Source organism: Rhipicephalus microplus, chromosome 9, assembly GCF_043290135.1.
Source record: "Rhipicephalus microplus isolate Deutch F79 chromosome 9, USDA_Rmic, whole genome shotgun sequence".
NCBI classification, from domain to species: domain Eukaryota; kingdom Metazoa; phylum Arthropoda; class Arachnida; order Ixodida; family Ixodidae; genus Rhipicephalus; species Rhipicephalus microplus.
Genome location: NC_134708.1, coordinates 7,009,259 through 7,022,847, shown reverse-complemented (window position 1 = coordinate 7,022,847; position 13,589 = coordinate 7,009,259). Strand labels below are relative to the sequence as shown.

General features: G+C 44.3%; 1 protein-coding gene across 1 annotated transcript in view; it reads left to right on the top strand.

Annotated features, from left to right (window-relative positions):
- MAN1 (LEM domain-containing inner nuclear membrane protein MAN1) overlaps positions 1-13,589 on the top strand; it is a 39,119-nt gene that overhangs the window by 24,797 nt on the left and 733 nt on the right. The window contains exons 10-12 of the mRNA XM_037415378.2: positions 1,488-1,745; positions 5,459-5,564; positions 13,029-13,107. Of these exons, the coding sequence (XP_037271275.2) occupies positions 1,488-1,745; positions 5,459-5,564; positions 13,029-13,107 (443 nt within the window). The remainder of the gene's footprint in view (positions 1-1,487; positions 1,746-5,458; positions 5,565-13,028; positions 13,108-13,589) is intronic.

Here is a 13,589-nt window from a genome sequence, read left to right as displayed (position 1 = left end):
GCCTGCGACGCCTACTTCGATTACTCAGTTCAAAAACTTCAATGGTGATGAGGGAACGGTCGCCTCACAATCCACTGAGTTGGTAAAGTGCTGCCACGTGTCAACACTGCGTGGCAGCGAGGCGCGTCTTTTCTGCTGGCAGCAGCGAGGCTCATGGCTCCCCGTGTATGCTGCCCAATTGGAATCGGGTATTGCTGGAAAACAGAACCCTTACGGAGCCAAAAGCTAGCCAGCACAACAAATTACCAGCACTGATTAGTTTCAATAATTCAATGTTCCTTGCATCCCACTTTGTGTATGTTTTGTTAATTTGAAAACCCACTTAATTCAGATATTTTTCACAGTCCCAGTGGCTTTGAAATTATGAGGTTTTACTGTACTAACACAAAATAATCTAAAGAACCTTGTAACCCAAATTAAACATGTTGTTTTTATAATTTCTTATGGTACTTTCGAGTGCACCATTATCATGAAGCAAGTGGCAGCGCCAACCTCTTGCAGTTTTATTTCAATGGAAACCCTACCTTGATATTGAGCTACTGAAATACTCAACGGCTATTTTTGTGAGGGGAATCACGACGTTTTATTACGTGGCTATAGGAATAACGGCTGAGTGTTCCGATTTGCTCTAAATGTCACATGTACTATTCATATGGTCTGAGCTGTGCCACGCTATGTTGTGTGTTAAGAAATTTGAAGAACCCTTCTTATATTTCCTAAGATACAAAAGAATATACATTTTGGAATACCAAAACTTAAAATTCCTGTCAGAATTGCTGCACGTCGATTCTGTCATTGTTGTTTATGTGCACCATGTGCAGCTAGAAGTGGACCACAGAGTTGCTGCTAGTATACATCACAGATTGCTGTCTTAAAAAAATTCGAGCAAGAAAGTCACGAAATGCGTGACGCCTGCAATGCCCGCTGCCAAGTACTCACGGGGAACGTAGCTTTCAGCATGAAATATATAGTGCAGCCTCATGCACAGTATTTCACGCTATAACCAATCATTGTGTAGCTGATGGTGAAGATCGTGGAGCGCGTGCAGGAACTCTCACTACTTTTTTTTTTGCCTGGTTTACACAAGTTCTATCTTCAATAATTTTGTCTATTAGGTGTGTATGCAACCAAGAGGTGGCACACGAGATGTTACGTAATTCTGCCGTACGTTTTTTTCTTTATTGCAAGTTTCTCGTTTCTGTGGCATATAGAGAATTCGTGACATACATAAAAGTATGCATTAAAGTTGCATTTTAGATAATTTAGCTGTTGAATCATTTAATGGTTGCTATTTAAAGCTGGAAATTGAGAACACTTTTTCTTTTGTTCGGAGTTTTATAACACAGACATGAAAGGGTTAACATTCTCTACGCCAGTGTTTTATTTACAGCAACAATAGCATTAGGCAAATTTTTAAAATTCGTCCCAGGACTTCAAAAGTGCCTTGGCGGTAAAGAAAGTCCAATACGATGTTGAAACGACTGCAGGAAACAGCTGAGCAGCCTGTGGCAAAGTGCGGTAGCATTCCTCGAGCAGAATGATTCGCGCCTTCGCACGGAACTACAGCAAATTGAGGGAGAGAGCTACCTGGTGTGGCGTTGGCTGGGCACAGCTTCCCCCTCACGCTCCAAGGTGTGGCAGGGAAAGGCCTTCGAAAGCCAGAGCGGGGCCACGGGCACGCCTCCGGGACCAGCTTGCGTGCCGGCCACCTGCCTAAAGATTCGCCACATGTTCGACCCTGAAGTGTGAGTATGTCCCACGATCTTGTTGGAAGGAACTGCTTGTCTGGATCAGTACCTCCTGTGACACGGTGCCTGGAATTTGAGCTGCGAGAGCACTGTAATTTCCCCAGTGTGTTCTTTTGAGCACTTTTTAATGTGGACCAGGCAGTACTGTATGTAGTATGCTGTCATGGTCGCTTGATCATCATCATCATCATCATCATCAGCCTGACTACGTTCACTGCAGGACAAAGGCCTCTCCCATGTTCCGCCAGTTAACCCGGTCCTGTGCTTGCTGCTGCCAATTTATACCCGCAAACTTCTTAATCTCATCTGCCCACCTAACCTTGTGTCTCCCCCTAACCCACTTGCCTTCTCTGGGAATCCAGTTAGTTACCCTTAATGACCAGCGGTTATCCTGTCTACGCGCTACATGCCCGGCCCATGTCCATTTCCTCTTCTTGATTTCAACTATGATATCCTTAACCCCCGTTTGTTCCCTAATCCACTCTGCTCTCTTCTTGTCTCTTAAGGTTACACCTACCATTTTTCTTTCCATTGCTCGCTTCGTCGTCCTCAGTTTAAGCTGAACCCTCTTTGTAAGTCTCCAGGCTTCTGCTCCGTAGCTAAGTACCGGCAGGATACACCTTTCTCTTAAAGAATAGTGGCAATCTTCCAGTCATGATTTGAGAGTGCTTGCCAAATGTGCTCCACCCCATTCTTATTCTTCTAGTTGCTTCAATCTCGTGGTTCGGCTCTGCAGTTATTACCTGCCCTAAGTAGACATAGTCTTTTACAATTTGAAGTGCACTATTACCTATCTCAAAGTACTGCTCTCTTCCGAGGTTGTTGTACATTACTTTTCTTTTCTGCAGATTAATTTTAAGACCCACTTTTCTGCTCTCCTTGTCTAACTCCGTAATCATATGTTGCAATTCGTCCCCTGAGTTACTCAGCAATGCAATGTCATCGGCGAAGCGCAGGTTACTAAGGTACTCTCCATTAACTCTTATCCCTAACTGTTCCCATTCGAGGTTTTTGAAAACCTCCTGTAAGCCTGCGGTAAATAGCATTGGGGAGACTTACACCCTTCTTGATTGGTATTCTGTTGCTTTCTTTATAAAGCACTATGGTAGCAGTTGATCCCCTGTAGATTTCTTCCAGGATGTTTATATATACCTCATCGTCGCTTGATATAAAGCTCTATATAGAGAATATTAAGCATGAGATCACACCAAAGAGAAGCCTTCCTCCTCTTGTTCAAGTGCCTTGATGATGATTACTTATTGTCAGGAAAAAAATAAACTAGTGCACTTAACGCAGGCAAAACCACATACAAAAACAGCAAAAAAAGTAAGCAAATGCAAAGTATAGGTAGGATTGAAAAAATATAAAAATATAGATAGAGAGGAAAAAATAAATATAAATAAAGAGACAAAATGAAACAAAAAGGAGAAAAAGAACAAAAAAAGAATAGGAAGGAAAAAAATATATATAGAGAGGGAAAAATAAATAGAAATAAAGAGACAAAATGAAATGAAAAAAAAAGAACAACAAAAAAAGGGAAGGAAGGTGTGGAAACCAAAGAGATCAAAAAAAAAAAAAAACACTGCACTGCCGGGATCTGTACTTTTTTCAGGCTTGGCACTCTTTGTGCTAAGCTGGTCTTAATTTTTTTTGTATGTGTGACAGTACCTCTCTTGGTGTTCCCTTGTGAACACGCATAGCTTTAGCAACTGGCTCTGAGTGGCTGCCAATGTTATGTTATGTCACTATGTGGTACAGTGGCTAGCACTCTGCCACGGCATCAGTGTGCAACATGCGGCAGGAGGATTGGCTTCTGCAGCTTTCTCAGAAGGAGGCTTTCACTGAAAAAGAGGGCAATGTTCTAGGCATATAGTTAGAATAGGCGTCCTGGTAACATGTAACTGTGCATGAACTGTTGTTGACAATAATGATACAGAATAGGCATTCTGGATACATGTAACTGTGCATGAACTGTTGTTGACAATAATGATACACGGGTTGAATTTTATCACTTACTCTTTGTATAACTACTTCTAGCCTGTTATGAGCTTGAGGAAAGAGTGCGGTTCAGCGTCGATGTGTTCTATAGCAAATTGTAAGATATGGCCTATGTTTAATTTTTCATACTTTTTAGGACCTTGAAATTGTATTTGAAATAGGGTATTCTGAAGGTAATGCATGTTTTTTGGCTTTTCTTATGGTTCTTAACCTTCTCAATCATATCTCCAGTAGTTCGGAAGGCCTGCTGGTTCGCTTAAAGGTGTCTGGGTGCTTGTACTATGACAGTAGATGGCAGATGCATGCTAATGCCGCATAACCACAGCTCCTTTTCATTCTTGGTATGCTTTGCCACAACATCATGTACGTTTGACCAGGGAGCGTTTTTATACTGTAGTACAGTAAACCTAAGGGATTCGCCACGGCTATCAGGGGACCGGCGCGCTAAAGGACTGCTTCGAGGCTGTGGAATAAGTAACAAAAAGGGAGTGGTGGCTTCGAATAATGGCATTTCTTAACTGTAATCGTGGCAAGAAGTCATAATAATCAAATGGCCAATAATTTCATCTTTTGACATTGTCAAGTGTCTTTATGCGATGGCTGTATCAAGTACATTATAATGCTGGGAAGTTGTCTGAAATATCGAACATGGCTGAAAGGGCTGTTCTTGCTTGAATGTATAATAAAAAGTAACCTTGAAGTGTTTTGTAGAAATATATACCCGAGGGAAAGAATTGGAAAATTCAACGACTTGTTTTTGTTGGACACAATATTAATGAGAACTAACAGACAATCACGCAGAGGAATGTATAGGGGATGTTATTTGTAATAATTATGATGTAATTGTGAAGAAAGTAAAGCGAACAAAAATATAACTTGTTGTTGCCAGGGGCTGCACCTACGACCTTCAAATACTGATGGGTTGGGTGTTCTTCCTATCGAGCTACAATGGCGGTCATCCCCTTGTCCATTTCACGGAGTATATAAGTGCACTTGAATGCGAGTGTTAGCCGGTGTCGCTAGTACTTGTGATGGAGAGTGCGAAACACTCTTTTTCTACCTATTGGCGTCACATAGCACGTGATCTTAGGAGCTGGCAGCTGACCAATAGATAGCTTGCAAGTGACGTCATTGTCGCAGCTTTGTAATGTGCCGGTTCACCAACATGGCAGCCTTGATGACGTAGAGACAGCATGATCACATCATGTTTGACTTGCTTCAATATCATAACGATGTGGCCAGAATTTGATTGGCCTCTTTCCATCAATAACGAAAGAACTTGCGAGGGAAATAAGAATAACATTAACGCTTGACGTCTATACAAAAATAACATTAACGCGTGACGTCTTGAACTTTGCGCGCGCCATGCAGTTCACCAACATGGTGGTTTAGGCACATCAGCGCAAGCCATCTATAATCTCTCGCCCAGTACCTGAAGGCATCAAGTCTGGAAGAACGAGACCTTTTCTATGAGTGAGGGAAAAAAGTGGAAACATTTAAGGGCTTGTTCATCTTTGTTGGACACATTATTAGTTATATTGATATTGTATGCTAGCTATATTAACATTGTATATACATTGTAGTAATTAAATATATGCCTGTAATGTCAGACACTATACAACTTTCATATTAGTTACGGTTTTTCTTTGAGCTTTGGCTGTAATTAGAGCATCTGCATTGTATAACTTGGACTGCATTCAATGACACTGCAGGGAGTATGAAGATGACTGGCCCAAGCAGATTGAGAATGCGATACTAGAGAAGTGTGAAGGAAACACTGGCATCGTACACATACATGTGGACACGTCATCTCGAGAGGTAAGCACAATCCGATGTAATGGCATGAGTGGCTTAGTGGTGGCAGCCCTTACTGTTATGTGGTACTAAAGCACCTGTTATGCATCCTCATTTTGGATGTGAAAGGTGCTGCGGGGCTCGACTTGTTGCTAAGAATTACCAGACCATCTGTCTCGTGCGAACACGAGCTTGAACGAAAAACCTGCATGAGGGAAATGGAGCAAAAAAAGTCTAAGTGATTGAAAGCTACACATTGGCTTTGTCAGTGCTGCATTCACGTGACTCAAAGAATAAAAAGGAGCAGATATGATGGGACTATGTAGGCTGATTGTTCACTTTGTTCTTGTGGCATTCATGTAACAAACTAAAAGAAGAGGTGTTTCGCTCAAACGTGCATCGAGTCAGGCAAGCAGTGCATTAACTTTGTCTGTGGCAGGTACATGGGCAAAATAAATTTTTAAAAGCAGTGTTTGTGTGATAACAAAGTGCACAGAAAAATAACTAGACTGGATGGTTTTTGCCTTCAAGTCATTTTAGGTGAATGCATCAGGTGCTGTCCCCTGCTTTGTGTAAAACAAGTGAAAAAAAGGAATGTCTTGTTTAGTATGCTTGTGCGAACATTCGTACGAATATTGCGGTATTTGAATTTGCTGCAATTTGAATTTTAATTGTTGAAAATTTGGAAGTATTCGAAATGAACGAATAAACATTAATAATCGACACTCAGTTTTTTTTGTAAAAGTGGTTTCACTGCAGTGTAGGCGTGCTAAGCTGTGAGAACACCTATCCAGGGGAAATCTGCACTGCCGTGAAGCCCCACTTCAAGGTTAAATCATCTTACCCTCACACCGATTCATCTCATTTTAAAGGGGCCCACTTTTTGAGCATGGTCAGAAAACCCTGCCGATCGGTAGTAGAGGCTTCCGAGAACACGCGAGCCAAATGTTATATCGCAGCATCCGGTCTTGAATGCACAATAAATTATCAGAGTCAGCTAAATATTGCGTTCTCTTTCCTCGATAAAGGACGGAAGATGCTAAAAAATTACTCGTAAAATACCCATCTATCGGCCATTGGCCGGTTTGAACATTGCGTGCTCTGTCGTTACAAAGATCGCCCCAAGAGGCCGTCACTTGCCCACGCGTGCACGCACGATCGTAATGAGAAAGCTATGTATTCAAAGAAAAAAAAAAGAAAACGAGTGCTCAAGGTCACGAGACGCTCTTTACGTATTTTGTTTGCCCCTCCCATCCCTCCCTGCTTAGCTTTCAGCGCTTTCGTTAGGGTAAGAGAAGAGAGAATGCAGTTGTAGTGTGTAGCAAATTTTTGTAACTCAGCTCGTACTGGATGAATTCTTAGCATTTTTGCTGCGTTGAATTTGTGAGGCAATAAGGTCTTCCAGTAAATTAATATCATGGTTACTCAAAACTGTGTTTCAGGGCATACTTAAAGGGCCACTCACCAGGCCCCATACCGAACTTTAGCTAGACAGTGGAAGTTGTTGGGTGTCCGATGAGGAACGTTTTGCCACAAATTTTTTTCGAATCGGTTCATTACGAGTGGAGAAAACAGGTTTTTTTGAAGCGGCGCGAAACGAGGGTGAGAGGAGGCGATCTCGAAACTCTTGCCGCTCCTCCGCGTAGCCTTCGCAAGCCAAATCTCATCCCCACACTCTCCGGCATACGACCAAGAGGTGACGTTCGCATGACGTGCCTGAACAAGTCCAGCCCCCGTGCACGCGAGTGGCGTTGCTTTGTTGACCAGCGTTATTTTGTGGTCTTCTGCCTGTTTCTGCGCGATTGTTTGGAAACGCTGGCTTAGACGCGGTAGAGTAGATGAGTACAATGAGTGAGCGAACGCGTAGGAGCGTTCCACGGTGGTCGTCTGCTCAATGCGCTGACCGTGGGGACCCGAATGCATGCGAAACGCTGGCACATTAGCCCTGCATCTCGTAGCATTTCACAGGAAAAAATGTAAAAAAAACGTGCACAATTTTTTATTGCGTCTCATTATTTATTTCAAGTTTTATTCATCTCTTAAACCAATAAATACATAAACTACACATGTTGTGTTAAATCAATTTTGCCATGCCACGTGGTATACTGTTGACAATGTCAGAGCAGAGTCGTCGATGTAGAGGACCAACATCGCTGCATTGCCGTGTACGTAGGGCCATTCCTACGCCTACCGTATTTGCACGAATATAACGCGACCGCGAATATAACGCGAGGGGGGTACTATAGGTCTCGACGAAAAAAAAAAAAGTTTAGTACGATTATAACGCGAGGTGATGCAACTGTAAACAGCAATCAAAGAGGCTTTATTTATATTTGCAGCAGTTAGAAATGCTATTATCACTGGCTTGCCTGATCAGTCATCATCGCTGCTAGAGTCTTTGTCACTGTCGACAAAAACCGCGTCGTCGTCCGTGCCGTCCAGACTGTTCGAGAGGCAGCACTTAAGGAATGCCCGTGACACTATTGCCGACGGCAAGGCCTCCCAAGCATTGTGTATCCAGCGAGCGACCTCGCTGACTGAAGCTCGCTTCATGCGACCCGATGGAGTCAGTTGGCGATTGCTAGCCTCCAGCCACTGCTCGTACTCCCGGCGTACGAGGTCCTTAAAAGGCTTATTAATACAGACATCCAGTGGCTGGAGCTGCGACGTCATTCCTCCGGGAATGACAACAAGGTCAGTGTTGGCCTTGGCGAGCGCTTCTTTTACCTCATCGGTCAAGTGGCCTCTAAACGCGTCCAGCACAATCATAACTGGAGTGTTGAGAAGTGCGCCCGGACGTCTTCCCCACACAACACGGATCCACTCAGTCATCATGGTGCTGTCCATCCAGCCCTTATCATTGCACCTGACGTGCATCCGGTGTGGGAATGTCTCATTCTTGGGCAGAGTCTTCCTCTTAAATATGAGAAATGGCGGCAGCTTACGCCCGTCCGCCGTACACGCCAGCATCACCGTCACCCGGGTCTTTTCGTTACCCGTTGTGCGGACGCGCACCTCCTTGGTGCCGAGCTGATCGATCACATAGCCAGCCGGTATGTCCAAAAAGATCGGGGTCTCATCCGCGTTACCGATCTGGCCTAGGGGGTAGTTTTTCTCTCTCCTCATCTTGATAACGTAACGCTGAAACTCAACGAGTTTCTCTTCATACTCGGCCGGAAGTTTCTGGCAAATTGACGTCCTTCGGCGAAGCGAGAATCCCGCCCGACGCATGAACTTCTGGACCCACGAGCGACTGGCTTTGAAGGTGTCACGGGGCACGCCGGCCTCACGTGCAAGCTCCCTTGCTTTTATCTGCACAAGTTCGGCGTTCACAGGCAGAAACTGGCCACGACGTTGACGCACAAATTCCGCCAGGTCCACTTCGATTTCCGGGAAACGGCCGGTCTTAGGCCCACGGAACGCCTTGCGTGTCGGTGCGGCTTGGAATATGCGCTCTCGAAACTTCATCCAACCTCGAATGGTAGACTCCGTCACTCCGAGATGCCGTGCCGCACTTGAATTTCCCCTATTTTCGGCCAGCAGGATCGCCTGTTTTTTGAACGCGGCAGTGTATTGATTCCGTTTGTACATGATGACGGGCCAAGCGGAAGAAAGAACACAGCAACGAGCGACCGCAAGGCGTAGGAAGGCGATGCACACGTTTTTCCGAAATGATTGTTATCCACGTGTTGCCACTGGGGCTGCTGTGGCGCTAGCAGCGCTAGCGCAGATTGCGACCGCCGCAGCCTACCGTAGTGGCGCGCACGTCGCCGGCGCCCTGAGCGGCGGTGCTCCGAGACGTCCGGCGGCCGTCGGCGCCACGGTGCCTTGCCACGCGCTGTCACTGGATGCGCAAGTCAGAATAAAATGTGCTATATGGGGCGACAAAACCACGAAGTTCGTGGAATGTGCGGCGCGCCTTACAAGAACGAAGATTTAAAAGAAAAAAAAGAAAGGCTCGAAAAATTTTCGCGTTATATTTTTGCCACTTTTTGTCACGAACGCGAATATAACGCGAGGTGCCTTTTTCACTCGCATATTTTTGGAAAAAAACTCGCGTTATATTCGTGCAAATATACGTTATTCCCTCATTCTCTACGCGTGCGCCGGCAGAGGGGAGGGGGAGCAGCTTTCATCTTGAAATTTGACCCATTTCCACGGCACGTAGTGTTGTAAATTTTGGCAGACGTGATCATGAACGCCTCGTCTACGCATTGCGCTTGTCAGCTCAAAATTGTCAAACCTGGTGAGTGGCCCTTTAGGGGAGATACGGGTCGAAAAACGTGAGTTTTTTTTTTCAAAACTACCAATTTTTTATTTTCACCTGTTTTGACAAGATGACTACCTCTACTGTTATGTAAAAAATATTACAGGTCGAGACTTAATTGGAAATGCTTTAAAATTTCATTAAAGAGTGTGGGGTCTCGGCGAGGCGAACGAGCGCCTCGCCACGCCACGCTCTTGGAGTGAACGGACACAGTTGACGCGGTTCGGTACAAAGCACGCAACATACATACATTTATTAACTAATTTAAACGACGATATCGTCCGCCGAATGTTACATCGATTTTAATTAACACGCTACTATACAAACAACATAACGCAGTGACACACTAAACACACAATAACATGATAAACACACACTAACACACCCAACACACTAACACATACCCAAGGCGACGTCGCCAACGCCTGACTTTCCACGTGGGACCCCGGCGCGAAGCCTGTGGTGCCGAGCACCGGGGACCCACACTACAGACAACCATTCGCAGCAGCCGCCACGCGCAGAAGAGACTCGCTCAACGCTCGCCCACCACCAAGGCCTGCCTTCCGCCAGGGGCCACCGCCGGCGCCACCACTCCACCAACAGTGGTACTCAAACCGAACACAACGCCATCTATCGCCCGGCGGCGGTCACCACCGAAATAAAGCCTTGGGGTGAGACACGTGCGCCACGCGGCGCAGACAACTTTACAGGGGGGGTGTCAGCACCCCCACAAGAGCACAAGGTGCCTGTTAAAAGGTCGGAAGTGTGCATTCTTCGAGCACCTTGCCGCTGATAATGCGCCGCCGCTAGCCATTGTTGATCGCATGAGTCGAAGAGTCGAGCCTCACTCTTCAAATAACAACAGTTTCTCTCGCTGATGCAGCGCAAGAAATAATAAAAAGAATCACTCTTCTGTGCGTTTTTCGAGCGCAGCGAATGGCTTATCACATGGTACGAATTGGGGACCGCCATTGGCCACTGCGCGACTGTATGTTCTGTGAAACCTATTTGCGGGGTCCATGTCTTGTCGAGCAGTGCAGCTGAACAATGCTTTTATCGTGTAATTATCTTCGTTATGAATTGTAGTAACACAGGCACGCGCAGCGAAGCAGCAGGGACGATGGTCGGGCAGTCAACGACGGCGTTTATTGTCCGCAGCGTGGTTATATACATTGGCATTAGGAGAGGGTGAAGGGAGGGGGGGAAAGGGAGAATGAAGGCGCACAGGGCCCAAACAAAACGGTGCGCGCACAGCTGGTTTTGCTGGCGTTACAAACGAAACAAATACAACATGAATGAAAAAAGTAATTGCTCGCAAATGAAAGCCGTTGTGCGGCATGCTCTGTAGGAATAGGCTGCGAGCAGCTGGTCCGATTTGCAGCAGTTGTTGGCTTGCAAAAGCCAATGCATCAAAAGTCATTCACACCTGTCAGCCGGAAAGTTCGGGATGTGGCAATGGATGACGTCAGCGCCAATCTTGAGAGGTCGAAAGAGGTCGCAGTGAGAAAACTTAGCAGGGACGACATTGCCATTATGTACGACGGTATGTGTCACAAGCATGGCTGCAAAATGGCATGACACTGGACTTAGTTTGGATTTCGCAGTCCTGTCGAGCTTCTTCCTAGCTTGCAGTTGGCACAAGGCTCTGCCAGATGGAGCGGAAGTTTGGCAAGCGTTTCATGGTCCTGTATATGAGCGAAATGTCTGTGAGGAGTCGGCTCGAAAAAGCCGAGAGGGGCAAGCTCATGGTGCTGGCGTATTTTAGTCACAGTGGCCGCTACAAGAAGGATTGTTCTTTTTGGTGTGCAAATTTCATCTGATTTAATGATATCTTTCATAAATAAAAACTCTATTTTAACTTTAAAACTCGTTGTTCTCAAAACACAAATTTTGTCATTTTTTCCAATGTGCCCCTTTTTTTTTTCGGGCACTTCTAGTGCTCAGATCAGCATGAAACTTCGCCCAAATTTTTTCCAAGGTATGACAAATGCAATTATCTAGTTTAAATTTCAATATTTTATTGTATAAAAAATTGTATGTATACATTTATTAGGGTAGGTGAAATATGGACTTTTTACGCCTATTATTTTTCACGCATATTACATATTTTGTATGTGCTTCCTAATTAGTTATTTGCACTCTACACTTTATTTGAAGCATTATGAGCTATGAATGGTAAAAAGTTACCGAAGTTTAGGGATGAAAAGAGGGGGGGGGGGGGGGGGGGGCAAAAGGGTTAAGGTTTTCACTTTGTCATGTTGCAGAGCTAGAAGTGTGTAACTTGCAAGAAAACTATTTATATATTTGAAATCAGCATAAAAAGTTCCATTAACAGCTCATGTTTCATTGCTCTAGGATGAATATTAAAAAAAAAGTGTCTTCGAGTAGCATCTCCCCTTAAGTTTAAAAGATTGTTATACCGGCTCCTATGCTCTGAGTACTGTCAACTTCAGAACGCTTCATGTTTTACAGGTTATCTCTTGCATTCTGATGAAAGTCAAATACTGCTAGTATTCAAAGTTGTTTCAACTTTTTCTGAACTAAAAAAAGTGGCTTTTGCTCAGGCCAGAAATATTGCATAGGTTAGTTGGGTCGTGCAAAAACGCTTATTTTTTGTTTTTATAATATGTGATATATACTACTCGAATTTGATTCAAAATTATTCTACCAAATCACTATTCACTTCGAAAATAATATTTGCTATTGGCACTTGCCTATTGTTTAGTGTTGAAACTGGGCTCTCTTTGACAACTAGCACCACTCCACTGATTATGTCCTTAGAGCATCAGACACCTGAATGCATGAAGACTGGGATTCTCAAATGGAAATAGAAATTAGTATCTCTTTATGCGCAAGTACTATTATTCTCCTAGTTCTATAATTACTACAGAAGAATATTGAAGGCAAGTGCATGTCCAGATGTAAATGACTAGCACTAACCACTTTCTGTGAAATTGCAAGCTCTCTTCAATTTTCAGAATGGGTGGTCCTAGCCATGGTTTTGTAGCTTACCTTTCCTGTTCATTTTTTTTCTCTTATGTTGTTTCTTGGCGTTCCACATGTTGGGGACCATGTCATTAAAAACTTCTGCTGCCGTATCGTTTCTTGAAAGCAGCCACTCACATGAGAAAGATATGTAAAGGATGACAATCACAGAAGTGTTAAAGCGATTTAGTCTTCATTTAATGACCATCGTTTCATGATCTCATCGTATTGAACAGGGCTGCGTCTACATGAAGTGTTCCAGCTTGGAGTCAGCGGGACAAGCATATCGTTCCCTGCATGGCTCTTGGTTCGACGGTGAGTGTTATTTGTACTTTTCTTTGTGTGTACTTGTAAGCATAATAAACACAGATCCAGAATGACAATGTGAAAATTATGCTTTTGTTGTTCTGTGTGTGTCTGCTTTGTTTTTGCTAATAGCAGCAGGCATGCTTATAATGATAAAAAATATGGCAAAAGTATTCTTTTCTCTGTATGGGGCTTGACTGGTGACAAAAACCGAAATGCGGCCTACCCACGAGACATGTCTGCACCGTAGAGTTCACTATAAATACACTAGAGGCAACTCTGGCACTAATGTCTATAGGAGCTGCTATGCACGGCGCTTCAGCAAGCATGGGAGTGATGGCTAGTACACGCATTTGTCTAATCTTCGTACTTCTGGCTCCGTTAGGGTTCACGTGGCTTGAAGCTGTTCTATTACGAAACAAAAATCAGCAAATGTTTGGCAGTTACACCTGACCACCTTAATTTTTTAAGTTTAACATTTCAGATCGGGT